This window comes from Apostichopus japonicus, chromosome 14 (genome assembly GCF_037975245.1).
Source record: "Apostichopus japonicus isolate 1M-3 chromosome 14, ASM3797524v1, whole genome shotgun sequence".
NCBI lineage: Eukaryota > Metazoa > Echinodermata > Holothuroidea > Aspidochirotida > Stichopodidae > Apostichopus > Apostichopus japonicus.
The window spans coordinates 8513246-8530907 of NC_092574.1; the positions used below are offsets into that span (position 1 = coordinate 8513246).

Below are 17662 nucleotides of genomic sequence, written 5' to 3' on the forward strand. Positions count from 1 at the left end.
GACCCTCCACCCCCCACCCAAAGTTCAGCAAACCCACACTACCCTGGCCATAGAAAATCGTGCATAAGGGGTTTGTGGTATCCGCATATATTATGATTTTGAACTCGATGGAGAATGGCTCCCCAAAAGGTCCGCATACCTGTGAGTCGCCCGAATAAGGAGCCGCAACTTTAATTCGCCTAGCTGATGAGCGAGTGGGGCCTATATTCACTTTCCCCTTTATTATTTGTCCTGCAGCTGGGACGGAGGAAACCATATAACAACCATGCATGTTGCAAACTCATGAATGGTCAGGAGATTACAGGAGTTTACAGCTAGTTTAGCTTATACTTTTCAAAAGTAAATATGAATCCATCGACAGTGTTCAATAGCACAACCGATCTCTTCTGAGGCAATCATTCCATTTCACAACCCTCTGATTCTGAGAAACAATTAAATTATTGCATTTAATCAGCTAAAACAATTACAGAAAATTGTGGTTAGAAAAGTTAGTCCATCCCCCGACTAATGTAGCCTAATCTCAGAAAGAAAACTTTATGCACGTTTAATAAAGAATAAGGGAAAAGGGGTTCAAAAGGGAGAAGAATGAAGGAGAGCAAGTTGACTTTCCGATACTCACAGTACAGGCAATAAATATATCACTTGTAGATAAAAGAAAATAACATATCCTTAGTTCTTTCGGGTCTTCACATACCTTAGTAAATGTCGTATGTCGGTCGGGCTGGTATATTGATAATGAATCCAACTCTTCAATCTGCGGTCACACTTTGTGCAGCTTTGAGTTGTTTACTATATAGCAGGGGAATACCCTACGACTACTTACTTGTTCACGTGCTCTCCAGTTTCGCTGATCTGCTATCAAAGCATAATATCGTACTTACCTCTATACTACGTAACCTGTGTGTGTGTGACCTGTACAAAAATGGTAGCGAGAAAAGGGAATTTATTTAATACATCAAAGGTTTGTCATAAACATGTGCAAAGGCAAAAGCAAGCCGTATTTATAAGTTATTGCTTTTATTTCTTACCATACCCTATGGTTTCTTTTCGGTTTTCATTTTGGTCGAAAACGAAGTAGGCTTCATAGGCAAACTTGGCCTCAGCTCGGCCATAGATAGGCTAGCCCAATACAAAGAGTAACCCATGCTTAGAACTTACGTATAGGCCTAACCAGTTGTACTATGGGCTGAATGAACTGTTAATACATTTATGTATGTATTTTAGATCCTCCTGCAAGCAGGAACTCCCGAAGAAGCCTCACTGGCTTATCAAAGCCGCAAGCTAACCAAAGTCAGTCTCTTAGATTCATATTTAATGTCCGTGAAATGAATTGTCAATTGTCAACAACTCTGTAAACTGGACGACATACATTCATCTTGGAGTGACTCGAAACTCAAACTACAACTTGCCAAGTTGTAGAAACAGTTTTTATTCATATTAAAGCAACAGCACGTGACTCCATTATTTTTTATAAAGGAGGGAGTGTGGCCAAGGGTGGTTGAAAATGACTCCCATTTATGATTTAGGGGAGGGGGTTCTTCCTTAATTAGATCTGTCAAATGATGCATTCTGAGGTATGATTAGACTATAATTATGTTTAAACAAGATGTACTAATAATATAAGCTAATATTCAGGCGTTCTGAATAGATGTGTGAGGTTTGAATGATGGAGGGGAGAGGGGGAGATGTGGCAAGTGGAATAGAGAGTTCATTCATATGGGTCAATTGATTAGTAAATCAAGCTGGAACTATACTTACAATATCATAACTGTTATTCAAGTTGAAATGCAATTATTTGCAAATAGTCTTCATTAAAAAATGAGCAAATTCTAGCTTGCTTTGACTAAGGTAAATTGACCATACTGCATGTTACTAAAATTGCCATAATAATAAAGTTCTACAGTTTGACTGAAGTGAATCAAGTGTTGCCTTCAAATAATGAAGAAAAAGGCAAAAATTTGAAAAAAGTTTGATTTGCTTTGTGTTTAAATGTGCATTATCCTGAGACCCACCAAAACTGTTTCAGGACCCACTTTTGGGTGGTGCCAATAGTTTGTGAACCGTAAATTTAAACAATAGTTAATATGGTGAGTGATGGACTCAATATCATGATATTTATCCTTTAATTATGTTGATTGTGCAATCAGCTTTCCTGTGAAAATATTAAATCTAGGTCTCACTCTTCTAACTGTTTGTTTCTTCTCGTATTTCAGATTTAAATCCAGCTTTTCGAAGGGATCTAGAGTTGCCATGCTGTAGCCAGAATGAACAGTGTACAATCTTCTAACGTCGAGGAAGGCGTTGCTTCCAAGGACCTCCTGTACGTTTCTTCGAGTGATATCTTAAGCAGTGAATCCATTGCATCTGACATTGCTCTATTCAGTTTAGTTTTCTGCCGGTCTAGATCTTTCAACGTAGTCGTGGTTGAGCCAAAAGTATCTTCAAGACATCACAACATTGAAGGAGAACCAGTTTCAAAGTCTCCCGAGCTGATAGGTTCATCCAGTAGTTCAGGGCCAGGGAGTAGACCGCTACAATCAGTTGTGTGTGATTGGTTAAGATCTCAGGGTGTGACAGTGACGAAGAAAAGTCAAAGTCAACTCTCAGAAATTTTAAAGGGCTGCATTCTACCCGCCATCCTTGACTCTCGGGGAAATGTCTGCCGTTGTGGACTCTCTACGGTCCTCAGAAGAATCGTACTACGGACTTCTCAGTCTCAAAGTAGTGAAGATCTGTCTGCTTTACTGGTAATATATGCTTTGTATTGTTAGCAAGATATTGTGTAAAGTAAGTGGGCCTGACGTTTCCTCTTACATCATTCCTCTTTATCATTATACCTACATCCCACTTCTGACACCACGTTATGACTATGGGATTTAAAGTGTACCTACCTAGGACACTGAGTGGATAAGCAGTTTGCTAAACAGTTTTTGTGTTATTTTTATTTTATTTAGAAAGATATTATAATACCCACATCCCACTTCTGACACCATGTTTCGACTATGGGATTTAAAGTGTACCTACCTAATTAGACACTGAGTGACAGTCAATCACCAGTTGTGGAATACCAAAAGCTGTCCATATTCACTGCCACCTGATCATATTAATAACTGATTCCAAAGCCATCTAAAGACGTATAAAATTCCAGAGATTGCCCATGAAAATATGGTAATGCATCTCTGCAAAAATTAGTTTAAGTTCCTCTCGTATTTTCTTTTAACATTACAAGTTCGCAGTGGAAGAGACCCCTTTCTCCTTACCCAGTCAAGCCCTCTTTTTACCCTCTCTTCATGTTCTCCTAAATGAAAACAGGCATGAAAGATAACCAGGATGAAATACCAAATTTGGTAAAGTCTGAAGAATAAAACCACTCAAACTTGATGTATGTAAGCAGTGCAGTGTGGACCAAATAACTAGTGCCCTTTGTTATAAAGTATTAATATTCTAATACACCTTCTGCTACAAACCCCTTCCACTACCCTTGTATGGGAAGAAGAAGAGGATATTAAAGTGTATGGTGTATATTTATTATGAAAATGATACTACAAACGTTTCCTCAATCTTCTTTTTCGACTCTTCCACCCACTACATGGAGATAAAAAACCTCTTGTAAGTTCCTGCTCCGATACTTTTCTTGTGAAACATGGTTGATTGCATTTCTTCTTGTTTGTTAAACTTGATTTCTCATCATGATGTTAATGTTTTCACATTTTCAGGGATTTAGACAGGTTTGCCTCAAAACGTTTGCAGATGGTAACATCTGGGCAAAGTTGGTGGACTTGAATCTGTCTAACGATGTCGCTCGACAGGCGAGGAAAGTTAACAACAGTGAAGTCCCAGAGGTAAAAGAAAATATGATTCCGGAGTCCCTAAAAACCCTGGAAATGAACCTGTCGTCTCCGGTGTCTACGTTTAACCTCCGTCATCAAGAGGAGGCCGCCTCTCGTAAAGAGGGTAGATCAGGGAGGAAGAGTAGCGAAGGATCCGAGGGATTTGTTTCTCGTTACAAAACTGAACATGTGGTTGTAAATAAGAAGACATACAGGAATGCAATCAGGTCCTTCAAGAGAGCGTTAGCTAATGGGGAGATACCTCCAGAGACTACATTCAAAAGTTCAGAGTTCTTCATTCCGTTGGAAAGTTGGAAACGAGAAATGAACAAAGCGGCGAGCGGTAATTCTCTGAGAGACGGTACATCCGAAAATGTCGAAGGCAGATCTGATGATACCCAGGGAGGGTTGCCCCAAGAGAGGGGGACAGCTGTTCAACCTTTAGATGGATCTGTGTCAGAGACTAACGTGCAGCAAAATGTTGGTGAACAACATTCGAAAGTGGAAAATGTCGACAATCGGTACGAAACCGAGGAAGTCGTCAAATCGGTAGCGTCGCAATTTGGCGGAAACGAGTCGAATATCTCGATGACGAATGCCGATAAAGATGACGGTGGAATAGTGGATTCGGAAATCTCTCCAAATTTACGTGACACGATGAATCTTTTGTCTCTGGATACTGACTCGAATGATCAGGCATCCCAGGTCAAAGTTCATGGTAAATTTAGTTCTTTGAGCTCCAAAGAAGCTCATCTAAAACACATGTTTGCCGTAGGTTCTGCTCTAACAATCGTAGATATTGCCCTTTTTATTCCTGTTCATGTGTTCCTGGGGCTTGGCATAGACAACAAGGTAGTACTTCAAAACATGATACCATACATCATCAATTGGTATCAGAGAATGTGGTCACTGGATTCTGTAAAAGAGACTGCTGCCCTCTGTGGTATTCAAGAACTTGTCTTTGATTGTGAAATTAAGTTGAGCATTCCGGATGTCAAGAAACCAGCCACTGTTGACTATGACCATGGAGAGGGTAAATCAAGGTAACTATAATTAAATATGATTCAAAGTTCATTTTATGTCACTCTTCTTCTGCTCCTAACTTCCTCCAACCCCTCTATCCCCCTGCCCACCCCTTTCCCACTCTCTTCCTCTTCTCTAGCATTACCTTACAAGTATTGCAAGGACTGTTATATATAGGGCATACAGTAAATTTACCTGTTAAGTGTACATTGTCTACATGACCACAAATTTGGAGAGAAAAAAAGGAGGAAAAAAATACAGAATAGCAAGAGAATGGAATGGATAATGTTAAAGGATGACTATAGGCACAAAATTAATTGTAATGTATTGAAGACCATTAAAAAGAACTGATATCAGTCCATGTTGTACTTTCTGTCACACTTTTTTAATTTTTGAGGATTGACCCTTTAAGTGACTGGTTACATCAATCAAAGTGACTGGACTATACAGTCTAATACACAGATCAACAAAAAAGGGAAACACAAAAGATTTTTATTTGGCCTCAAATGACACACAATAGGTTAGAAAACTTTCAAGGAGGAATGCTATTGAATATCCCTCCAAGGGTTCTCTTTTATTTAATATGAAGTTAATAAAAATGTGGTTTGGTTGAGTTATTATATTTGATGAAACAAAAGGGAATTACATTTAACTTTAAGGCTTGTACAATTTAGCCTTAAAGGAGCAGTCCCGAGATGTATTTTAAAGGTGAATAACATGAAAAATTTAACAGCTATCGGAACTTTTAATTAACAGCTCTCAAAATGTTTTCATTGGTCTATGACGTATCAAGATTAAAATTCTGCCTAAAGTCGTCCTTTGAATGGGAGATGGAACCATTCATCATCATCATCATCACAAAATAGAGAGTCGTCTCTTTTGCATCCGTAGGAGGACCTCAGCATTTTAAAACAGCATTTTGCGTTTGGTCGTAGTGTTTAAATATTCATATTATGGGCAAGGTTTATTGGGATCCCAAAGGTAAATATCTTGGAGAAAAACAAAGTTGAAAGTTGCAAATTTTTATGCCACTTTTATGCCACCTTTTGAAGTAAGATTTAATAGATAAGCTAGTAATGTATGTCGTTATGGCATAGTGGAGTCAGTGAGTTTGAGAAAAATCATAGAAAAGGACGCAAAATGCTGCTTTAAGGGCTTTAATTGGTACTTGTCTGTCTGCTGACAGAGTTTTTATCTCAATAATTGAAAATAACTTTGAGATAATCTAGTGCTTGATAGCAAAACTCTTTTTTTGTTGTTGCAAAAACATCTTTTGGGCAACTTCTTTTGAAATTTAGTCAATGGGTAATATAGTTGCAAAAGTTAATGTAATAGTTTTTATTTTTAAATCTTATCAGAGACAAAATTTTGAGACATTTTTATTCTCTTATTTTTCGGTGCATAATTAAAGTTCACACCTCATGTCTACCACTTTGTCTAAATGTCAATCACAGAGTTTAACAGTCTTTCACGAACCACTTTAAATTGGTTGCTAACCTTCTAAGAAAGCTTTCAAAACTAGATCTAGAGCAGGGATCTGATCTGGATCTGATCCTCTGCTCAATGAGATTAACTCCATAGTGTGAAAGCTTTCCATTCAGTGGAGATCAGATCCAGAGATTACGATGAAATTACCTGGCTCTCATCGCCTCTGGATGTGCCCTCCATTTTGATATCATGCCAGCGGCCACCCTCTAGGAGGCCTAATTTGTTTTTTTCGATGCCTTAGATGTGTCCTTCTCCATTGTGATTTCTTGGTCAGTGGACACCCCCTTTAAGTGAGTGGCAATTGATAAGCCGACTCTCAGTTTACTGTAGTTCAGAGCGTTATAATGAGAGCCCAATAAATAATGAGTGGAGCTAATATCAATTCAATATAAATTTAACGATGACAGTAGCGTAAGACCAGCAAGATAATAACTTGCATACTCTATCAGTAGATGTCTCAAGTTGGGATCCTAATAAAAGCACTTTTTCATCTCAAGTAATATCGAAGTTGATATTGAAAAGTACACTTTAATACATTGGAATTTGCGAGTGTTTATTGACGATGGGGGGGACGTAAAAATGTCCTTGATTTAAAGTACTGTATTGATAAACAACAGGAATTGTATCCATCAAAGTCACTGTCTGCTGTAGAATATTTAGTCATAAACTTCTCGGACGGAGCTTTCAAAAACAGGTGACGATGATTAAAGATGATTAAGTCATTGACCATCAAATTGCTCACTCGCAAGATTCCAAGGCCAGTTTGGTACAGAAAAAGGGTGAAGAGAAATTATGGTAGAAGAATAGATTAAAGAAATTATCTCAATTCAACTGTTTCATTGGGCAGATCTATATTGTATTATTATAACATTGTTTAACATTCATGTAATGGTTCTAGAAACACTGGCTCTTGGTTGATTGTTTTGTTTCAAAAGAGAACGTAACAAGCTCTGATCGTCATGGCAACTATATTGTGTCAGGGTGTAATATAGTTTTGAGAAGGAGCATGGCATATATACAGTATGCCCTCAATTGGTAGGCTATTAACTTTGTTTAGAGGGGACAGGGGGATGGGGGCAGAAGGGACAGGGTTATGGGGGCAGAAGGGACAGGGGGATGGGGGCAATGATGGGGCAATGATGGAACATCAGACTTGCAAGTGAGGACAAGATGGCACAAATCTAAATTTTCAAATGGTACCGATGACGACGATTATTTCATACATTTTGTGCAAAAGATGAACGGAGAATTATAGACTTCAATTCCGAATCAACATTAAATCTTGAGCATGAAACCTCAATTTGTTCTCATTTTAAATAAGGAAGGAATTGTTTGTTTTTTAACATTTTGCAGGCTTCTAGACTGAGATGTTACACGTAAGTGACGGAATTTGTATTTTGGTATTTCGACTGAGTCAGTATGAAGCGCTGGAATGGGAGAAGTAAATAGGTATCATAACATTTTGTGACATCCAGTAGGCCTGACAAGAGGGGGTTGGGTGTGACATGTGTGTGTGTGTTAGAGGGTACAGTCCCAGGGGATCAATTGGGGGTCTGGGTAAATACGTCATGAAGAATAAGAATAAAGACTAATTCTCATTTTTTTTTTCAAAGAAAGGTGAAGACTTGAGATGTGTCCCCCTGACTCATGATGCTCCTTGACAATGCGTCATATTTGTGATTATTATTTTTTTTTAATTATGAAGGGCGCACCATGAATGAATGCAGTGAAAGAATATTCTGATCTTGTGACCCAGTTTTATCTCTTTGATGATGTCTTTCATAACTAGGAAAGCTAGAAATCACGCCGTGAAGAGGAAGCTGCCCTCGTTGTTACTCAAACTTGAAGAGACCATCGGCTTCAGTCATCCTGAAGATGTCTTGACAACTGGCATAGACTGGTCAGCCTTGCCTGCAGCGGTCAGCCCTCAGCAAGGTTAGTTCCGATTTGACATGAAAGATGTAGATCAAAGCAAAGTTTTGTATTATTAAATTAAGTATGGTTATTTTTTTAGTACTGTACAAATCATTAATAAAATTCTAAGAATAAAACTGCAGAATTGTATTTCGTTAGTAGGATTGATGAGTCTAGTTCCACTCCAACTGTTGAAGGAAATACCCTCAATTTTGATTCCAAATTTGCTGATGGCTAAAGGAACCTATGCAATGGTGATGGCGTGTGTGTGTGTGTCTGTATGTGACGCTGCTTGTGAACATGATATCTCAAGAAGGGTAACCTTGAGTGAGGTCTTACTTTGAGTGTGGATGTCCCATATTGAGTACAAGAACCCTATTGTTTTTGTAGGAGGTGAAAGGTCATTTTGGGGTCACCAGAGGTCAAACTGTGAAAACCTTGTGAATACGATATCCCAAGAAGGGAAACAGTAATGAATCTGATACTTAGTGTGTGGATGCCCCATATTGAGTTAAAGCAATATTGTTTATGATAGAGGTCGAAGGTCATTTTAGGGTTACCAGCTCTAGGTCAAACTGTGGAAAACTTGTAAACACAATATCTCAAGAAGGGTAACATTAAGATGTATCATATTTAGCTTGTGGATGCCTTATACCAAGTAGATGAACCATAAAAAATAACTATTTCCTGTGGCCAAGGAGTCACAAAGCCTTTTGGCTTTCTGGTAAAAAGAAAGTACTCATATGTCATACAAGTTCTGCTGTGATAACTGTTTGCTTCTGAGTGTGATTGCATGGAATAATTTAGTGTTCAAATTTTATGTGGCAGTTTTGAAGACTCTGAGTTGTAGTCTCTTATAAAATATTATGGTTCCTAATTTAAGAAAAAAAAAACAACACATACATGGTTGAACTTTCTTGAACAAATTACCCAAACATTTTGCATAGCACATCCGTGTCACCAGATGCATTATTAACTGAGATGAGCGAACACTTAATAATAACACAACTTTTGTAAGAGGTGAAAGGAGGTGTGAATTGAAGAGAGTAGTGAGTTTATAATGGAAATGTCTAATGGAAAAGCTAATGGAAATGTCAGACTTGTTGTACACAAGAGTGACAACATTTGACTAGTTACAATTTTTATTTTGAAGAAAAATATTATTCTGCGGGTAATCAAAAGACAACAAGGCTGGTTGTGAAGTACATTTTGCGTTGCTGGTGACAGACTGCTGAATATTTAAGTCCTCCTCCTTCTTCAGCATGCACTGTTAACCATGGGTAGAAGGAATACATGAACTGATCTATTACGATGATGGATTCTTAATAGTTCGGAACTTAATAGATCCACTCATTCGTAAAAATTTAACTAGCAATAATAATCAGCAGTTATCTTTACGACACTTAGGCGACCACAAATTTGGGAGAAACCCGTAAGGGCTTAATTATGGATTACAACTCACTTACTTACTTAAGTGGGGTGGCTTCCAATTCAACATTTTGACTCAAATGTTTGGGAACTTTTTCAATTCAGAAAGTCATTTCAGATGGGAAAACTGTAGATGGGCTCTTGGATGAAAATCCCACCTGAATATGACCTGCCCGGGTATCATTATATCTGCTGATATTGCGGGCTTCTCCCACATTATTTGCGGGGGCGCTTCAGGGTCGTAAAAATAGCTGCTGATTATTATTGTTATTATTATTATAGCTGTCTTATTCAGTCGAAATGCTATTTAAGCAGATGTTGCATCAATATTCATTAAAGTTTTCTAAGAAACTGGCTAACAATGGTTAGTTGATTAGAAGGGGGGGGGGTGTAGAAGTTGTACATGGAAGGGAGGTAATGGGTGCCAGTTCTAATTGTTCATTGCCATATGGAAGGGTCCATTTTTGTATGGGTATTAAAATATCTTTTCATTTTGTTATTATGTGTGTGTGTGTGTTTTCTACAGGTGAGGTGCCAGCAGACAGGCTTTTGAAAAAACATCAACAAATTGAAAATTTAGTAACCATGGTGATGGCGATAGTACAAGACGGTGACACCATTGTTGATTTCTGTAGTGGAGGTGTAAGTGTTTTTGAACTAATCAAGTATTTAAGTCAAAGTAAGTCTTAATTATTTTGTTTCCATCACATGATACTATGTTGAGATGAAGCCTTCATGCTGTTCTTATTTTCCCTGTTGTGGTTTTGAAAATTGATGTTATTATAAAATGGTTCACTACAACTATAACAGTTGTTTTTCTTTGGCTCAGGGATATTTTATGTGTTGTATTATGTGATCTGCTGTGACCTTTGACAGAGATACAACTAACCATTTGGGGAGGGGGACGGGCGATTTGATCACCGTTAGAAGGTATCTCATAGTCTTTTGTAAACAATTTTTTTCAATTTAGGTATGAGGAAAATAGAAACTACATTGGTGTAAAAAAAAAATAGCATTATGGTGAGAGATGGATTGCTTTAATCTTGATTATATTTAAATAAAAAATGATCTCTTTCAAAACTCTATCAGGTGCAGTTGATATGCACTTGAAAGAAAATACTGCTCTAGGCAATGGCAAATAAAACAGAGAAGCAATGGTATGATATCTTGTATAGAATGCTTTGTATTAAACAACTCCCGTAATGAGCTAAATAAAGTCTTGATCTGCTTGTGAGGTACAGTGGTAAAATAGTTGTGACTGGATGTTGCCATTTTTTTCAACCTGTGACCTGTGTGCCTGATGGTCCATGTTTACATTACGGATCAAACAGCGCATTCAGGTTTTCAGCAACTTTCAATCAACTTTTTGGACATTCGTGCATTTATATATATATTTGGACATGGACTCTTTTATCAGACCCCTCTCTCTCCAGCAGATTTAGTTCTGCAGCCTGTGAGAAGGGTTCAATACCCTATTGTTATGGTGGACCCCTGAAACCTTAGTATATAGGAAGGAAAATTCCTGAAAGTTTGCATACATAGTTCCTACTTGTGTTCCAGGATATTCAAACTTTAAATTTCTGATTTTTTTCCTTTTCAATAAATAATTATGCTATCTGTCGAATTTTTCTTCCATGGGAGTACTGTAGATACATACCAAGTGCACTTAGCTCTGTAAACTCAATTTGTCCCTACTCCTGCTTTAGAAGGAACATGTAACTACTAACTACCCCTATCCCCACCCCACCCCACCCACCCTACCCCACCCCACCCCACCATCCTCTCCTGTTCTTTTCCCCTCTCTATATTGGTGGTCTAGGAATGTGCGGCATGTCTGCTGAAAGACAATTGCCCGTATTAATTAGCTTAATGGTACAAAGGTTTGATCAAGTTGTAATCAAAACGCAAGTTTCAGGTATGTATGTCCTCACAATATGCCCGGAAATGTTTCTTGTATCAAGCAGACAGGGTACCTTGGTGGTTGGTGGTTTTAGACAAGGTCCATTCTTCCTTCTGTGAATATATCTTCACTTCAAACAAGTTTAGTATATTGTGAGGTTTTCATTCTTTCTCTCTCTGAATGTTTTCCTGTTTAAAAAACACCTTTCCTTTTCCTTTGTTTCTCCATTGTTGTTCTCAGGGTCATGTCGGTATCATTCTAGCCTACTTGTTACCCAAGTGTCCTGTGATCATGATCGAGATCAACGATGAATCCGTACGGAGAGCTCTGCAGCGTGTCAACGCGCTTCAGCTTACCAATGCGTCCCTCTATCAAAGTAATATCGATTACTTTCACAGAGCCTTTGATATCGGGGTGAGCATTTTATCGTTCTCTATCCAAAGTGTGAATCAATGATCACGTCTTATTTTGGTATCCTGTTCGATCGGTATCATCTTGATACTCGTACGTAAAACCTCTTGTTTCAATATTTTTGGTTGTTAATTCATCACGTAAACTGTTTGAAGTTTTGTTATAAATTTCTGGACTACAAGCAATGAGGTTGGGATTTTCAGGTTTGTACACTGTGCTGTGGGTATCGACCGCAGCTGTATGTACTGACTACTGTACACTTGTGTCTAAATTACCGATGGTAGCAAGCTGTGTGTGTGTATCTTCTGGGATCGATGGTGGTGACTAACACTTCTGTTACACCCCATTCAAATGTAGGTCAGATTACCGGCATTAGACGTTTCTTTTTGCACGAGTCTTCACACCCTTTAAAACGCGCTCTCAGTGTCACTGGCAGGCTTTGTATTGTGTGTGTTAATTAATTAATTAATAATTAACTTCCATCACATATATCATAGGTAAAGGCCACACATCATAGTACTGTGACCTGTGTGGACTGTATCTCCAAAAATAAAATAAAGAATTGCAACCAACCAACCCTCCCCCCCCCCCTCCTCCCAAAAAAATGCACCTCAAAAAACTCACACATATATGTGTCATATGCCACAAAATGGTTTCAAAACTGTGTTGTACCAGCTGCAAATATTGAATTATCAAAATGCAAGACTACATTCATGTTATTTGCATGAGGCCCAAGACCAGAGTCAATTGAATAAGATTGTCTTAAATAATTCTACACTTCCTTGCTGTACATTGCTGACTACTTCCATAGAATCCCACTTTCTTCCTCCATGTATTTTGACTTTTGTTTTGATATGCTTAGCATATGTTCTACATCCGCCAAACACACGGTTTCATCTGGAAGTGAAACATTATTTAAAAAAAACATTTGAATTATTACTCAGTTTGTTATCTACTTTTAGCTTGTGTAGAAGTAAGTAAGTAAGTCAACTTTATTGAATCCCAGAAGGAAATTACATATCTGCGGTGAGCAATACAATGAATGATACAAAATACAAAGAACATTGATACAATGAATGATACAAAATACAAAAAAACATTGATAATATACAACAGTTAAATGCAGTCTAAACAAAATATGCACTAACTAGCTCCAACAGCGCAACTAAGTGGAAATGCCACCCCCCCCCCTACCTCGTGAAGTTCTTGTTGTGAACACTATAATGGCAGTGCCTATAAACGAAGAACGATGTCTATTTGTGTGTGACGTCAGCGACCTCAATCTACCTCTACGAGCAATGATACAGCTGGTTAGATGATTGTGCAAATGGGTGACTGTGATCTTTCCACATTGACAGCAGCTTGTCTCACAATTGTACACAATTCTCGTAGACCAAGGCCACTGACGGCAGACTTTTCCTAATAATGTTACCAGCACGTTTAATATAAACAACATCCAGAACCTTTATGCTGGTTCTTCCCGCATTACCTCCCCAGGAAGTAATACAATTTAGGTCCAAACACTACAGATAATGGAGTTATAGAAGATGGCGAGAAAATCTGGATTTATATTAAAAGAATTCAGCTTACGTAAGCAGTATAATCTTGGTTTTAGCCTTTTTTCAACATAGTCTATGTGTTCACCCCAATTTAACTTATCACCAATTAAAACCCCTAAATATTTGTAACTAACCCTCTCAACAATACTACAGTACTTTTTATGATCACATCGTTTGTTAATACCTTATGTCTAATTCTAAAACTAAAACAGATTGTCTTGTGCATAATGAAGGCAAAGTTAATTGTGTGTGTGTCAAGTAAGTCCCCCATGGAATGATATAAAGTGGTACAAGGCTATTGGGTACTTGCTATGCGAGTGTGACAAGTGAAACATTATTTAAAAAACATTTGAATTATTACTCAGCTTGTGTGGAACAGATTGTCTTGTGCGTAATCAAGGCAAACTTAATTGTGTGTGTGTCAAGTATAAAGTCGCATATGGAATGATAAGTGGTACAAGGCTATTGGGTATTTGCAATGCGGGTGTGACAAATTCTTTAGGGAAAAAAATCAATGGAATTACAAAATCAAAAATATTGTTGTTTATGGTTATGATGCAGAAGGATCAAATAACCTTTCCAACTGTGCTGGTGTCAGCGTGTGGGTGGGTGTCTGTGTGTGTATGTAACGGCCAGCTTGTAAACACGATATCTCAAGAAGCACAAGTTGAGTCAATGTCAAGCTTGGTACAGTAGGTCGATGCTCTATGATGTGTAGATATGCCCTATTGTTTGTGGTTCCCATCTCATGCATATTGATGAGTCTGCTGCTGGGCTTAACGTAAAATTCTTAAAATGGCAATTTATCTAGAGCTTCAACCGCTTGTCCAGTTTAGTACATGACATGGTAAAATGATGTCAGTTGATGATAGGCTTATTCAATAGATAATCCTCTTTATTTTGGTGTGCACAAGTTCATGAATATTAAAATGTATGGCTCACCACACTATGAATATGTTTAGGTATATCGTATTACCACTATTAAAACATTTTCATTTTCTGGTTGTGTGTTAATCTTATATGTTTTTATTCCTGTATAACCCCCACTTTGCTCATGTTTTATGATCATTGCACATGCTTCAATTAGGGGTTTGCCTAAGATATGGGCTGGTGAAAGATTTTTATCTGCTTTACTATTTATCTTGTTTTCTTCACGTGCTGTGATATTTCTGTTTATTAATCTCATTTTCTTCTTTGATTTATCCCCTGTTGGATAAATATTTGTGTTGATCAGTGATTTAGTAACGTTTAATGTTCCGGTAAAAGTTATAATTGAAAGTTTTGCTACTTTATAAATTTTTAATATTTGGATTTGTGATTTATGGTAATATCTTGTATTCCATACATACAGCTGCCCGGGGGGGAGGATAGAGAAGCGAATCGAAGTGCATAGAACTTTAAATTATAATAATTTAATGTGTATATTGATGAGTCAAGTAAAATATAACCGGAGACTGCGTGTTTGTTATCCTGAACTAAGCATACGAATAAGATTGTATGTGGGCGATTTGAGTGGATATTTGGTACGGGCTGAGAGCATTCACATATGCCGTTGTTAGTCATTAATGGCACAAAGGACTAATCAGGGGCGTACCCAGGATTTTCTAACCCGGGGGGGCGCGAATTACTATCTAAGCGGAGCGCCACCATCGGTTGGCGCGCAGCTTACAAGAAAATTTATTGATACCACCCAGATCACCGGAAATGGCACTTCTCGGGCTTGAAAACGACCAACCAGATGTACACTTTTGGCCTGAGAACCAAGTCTTTCCCAATAGGTTTTTTCCATCCATACCCTTTTTGAAGATTGTCACCAGTCACACATCATGTTCGACCTCATCGCATGTCCTGTGGATCATTGCTTTTGTAGGTGACACGTCGCGGCCCACATTACCCGTCAGCCCCACTTTTCAAGGTTTTAAGCCCATTATTTGTTCAGAATTTGAAAATTCACATTTCTCGTGAATAAACTCACTTCAAAACATACCCATAATGTTGTACAAAATTTCATCTATGGACAACCAATATAGAAAAACCTCCTTCAACCCCTAACAGACCGGTCAAAATTGCACGAGTAGAGGGAAGTGTGATGAAGAATGTTGGTCAGAAATTTTCGAAAATTCAGACACAGTTAATTTATTGGTGTACAAATATTAAAACCTCTTATAACGGCTATTATAAAACGTTAAAGGAAATGAAAAAATAGCAGATATTTCCTTCAACCGAACACTACACACATAGGCGTAGGAGGCGGGGGGGGGGGGGTTGCAGCCCCTAATTCGCCATTACTAATGTAAAAGAGAGTTTTGACATAATTGGACCTCCATGCTTTTTCTCCATCTACATAAGACATTTCGTTTGGTACACGATGGCATGCGATGTAATAACCGATGCTTGCTTATATGGTATTGACATTTACATGTTGAATGCGCGCGGAGCGCGGGAAAATGTTTGGTTATTTTTTTCGGGCAAGTCGGACAGTTTTGAGGCTTTTCATCCTGGAACGCCATTTTCATGCTCACTGATATGATGTGATATCTGCTGTTTGCTTTACAAATTCGAACAGGCACGTAGCGAGGAATTTGCCAAGGGAGGGGCGAAGCCTGTAGGCAAATTATCTAAGCGTAGCGCCACCATAAATTGGCGCGAAGCGTACAAGAAAATTTTGGCCGACAATGCCTCCCAGATCACTGGAAATGGCACTACCCAGGACCATTTGTTGGCGCGAAGTGTACAAGCAAATTTTGGCCAAAAATGCCTCCCAGATCGCTGGAAATGACACTTCCCAGGCCTTGTAAGTTGCATCTAAGCACTTTCTATTTTGAAATTACTAGCGATATCATAAAAAAAAATATGCTGAAAGGGGGGGGGGGCAGTCGCCCTTTCCCGAAATGCGTCATGTTCCCAGATGACACGGTCGAGTTCGAGACCAGCCACAGTTGGTTTCATAGCACAATTCTACAATTGTCGTATATACACACACACGCGTTATGATAGACCATATATAGTATATATATATAGATCATGAGTGAAAACAAGGGAAAATGGAAACGTCAAAAATGGAGTTGTCGGTGTAAGGGGTAGGGTGAGGCACATGCCCCTTCCCAAATCCTTGATCCGTCACTGGCTACCCTGTGTATATAATAGGGATCAGTGCTGTAATGATGTCACTGTTCCTCTTTCTCTTCCTGAGGTCTTGGCATTTTTCTTTTACTCCCTCCTTTTCTCCTTTTTCTCTCTTCTTTTTCTTTTCCCTTCCTTCCTCTCCTCCTCCTCTTTTTTCCCCTCTTTTTTCCTTTTTTCTTCTCTTTTTTTTCCTCTCCTCTTTTTCTTACCCGGGGGGCGCGCGCCCCCAACGCCCCCCCCTGGATACGCGCCTGCTAATGGTCATATCATATAAAGCAAGTAATCCATGGCTACGGCTGTGCAATTATCCACTTATCATAGAGCAAAAATGCTATGCAAAATGGGCAAATTGCTACATTAATGGAAGATTATTCATATAGCAGTCATTAAATGGAGCAACATCTCGCTTTTGTTTGCGTTTTTTTTCTTCAGTATTTCATAAGAAATACAGTTCATAAACCTTGAAAAATGTGAGACTAAATTATTCCCTGGAATGTATCACTCGGTGTTCCGACAGACTTTTCGTAGGTCGGTAAGTGACATCTAAATTTAGGCTCCGCTGCACCTGATGGATCGAGCGATCTGTATGCATCTCATGATCAAGCATCCTTCGACATCTTGTTAACACGGCCAGATCGACTCATTTTACCACAGAATGTGATCATGCACGACGTAACCTGTCAGGTTCAAATTCCGGTTTTAGTTTATGTGACCATGTGGTAACATTGAATATGTGGTAACATTGATAATCATCAGAAGTCTAACATTAGTTAAGAAGTGTTAACAGAGGCTGTCTTGGGTGATAATTAATAATTGTCTGCCTTGAGGCAAAATTTGCAGTATCCAACGTTGAGCCGTAAATATAATTATTTCTTCTACCGGTGGGGGGGTGGTGGGGTGGGGAGGGAGTGGACTGGGAGGGGGAGGGGATATGTCAGAGAGTGGTTGATCTTTCTGATTCTGCAATCATCGTTGTGTTTATC

General features: G+C 38.5%; 1 protein-coding gene across 2 annotated transcripts in view; it reads left to right on the top strand.

The window, feature by feature from the left end:
* Positions 1-787: 787 nt before the first annotated feature.
* Positions 788-17662, top strand: part of LOC139979609 (glutathione S-transferase C-terminal domain-containing protein-like) — a 35088-nt gene continuing 18213 nt past the window's right edge. Inside the window, exons 1-6 of one of the 2 annotated variants that reach the window (XR_011797238.1) lie at positions 788-961; positions 2214-2747; positions 3717-4873; positions 8131-8276; positions 10210-10362; positions 11824-11997. Coding sequence is in view for 1 of the 2 variants with exons in the window: in XM_071990579.1 (XP_071846680.1) it covers positions 2265-2747; positions 3717-4873; positions 8131-8276; positions 10210-10325; positions 11824-11997 (2076 nt within the window). In the remaining variant the exon portion in view is untranslated. The remainder of the gene's footprint in view (positions 962-2213; positions 2748-3716; positions 4874-8130; positions 8277-10209; positions 10363-11823; positions 11998-17662) is intronic. The other variant, XM_071990579.1, reaches the window with a different exon arrangement.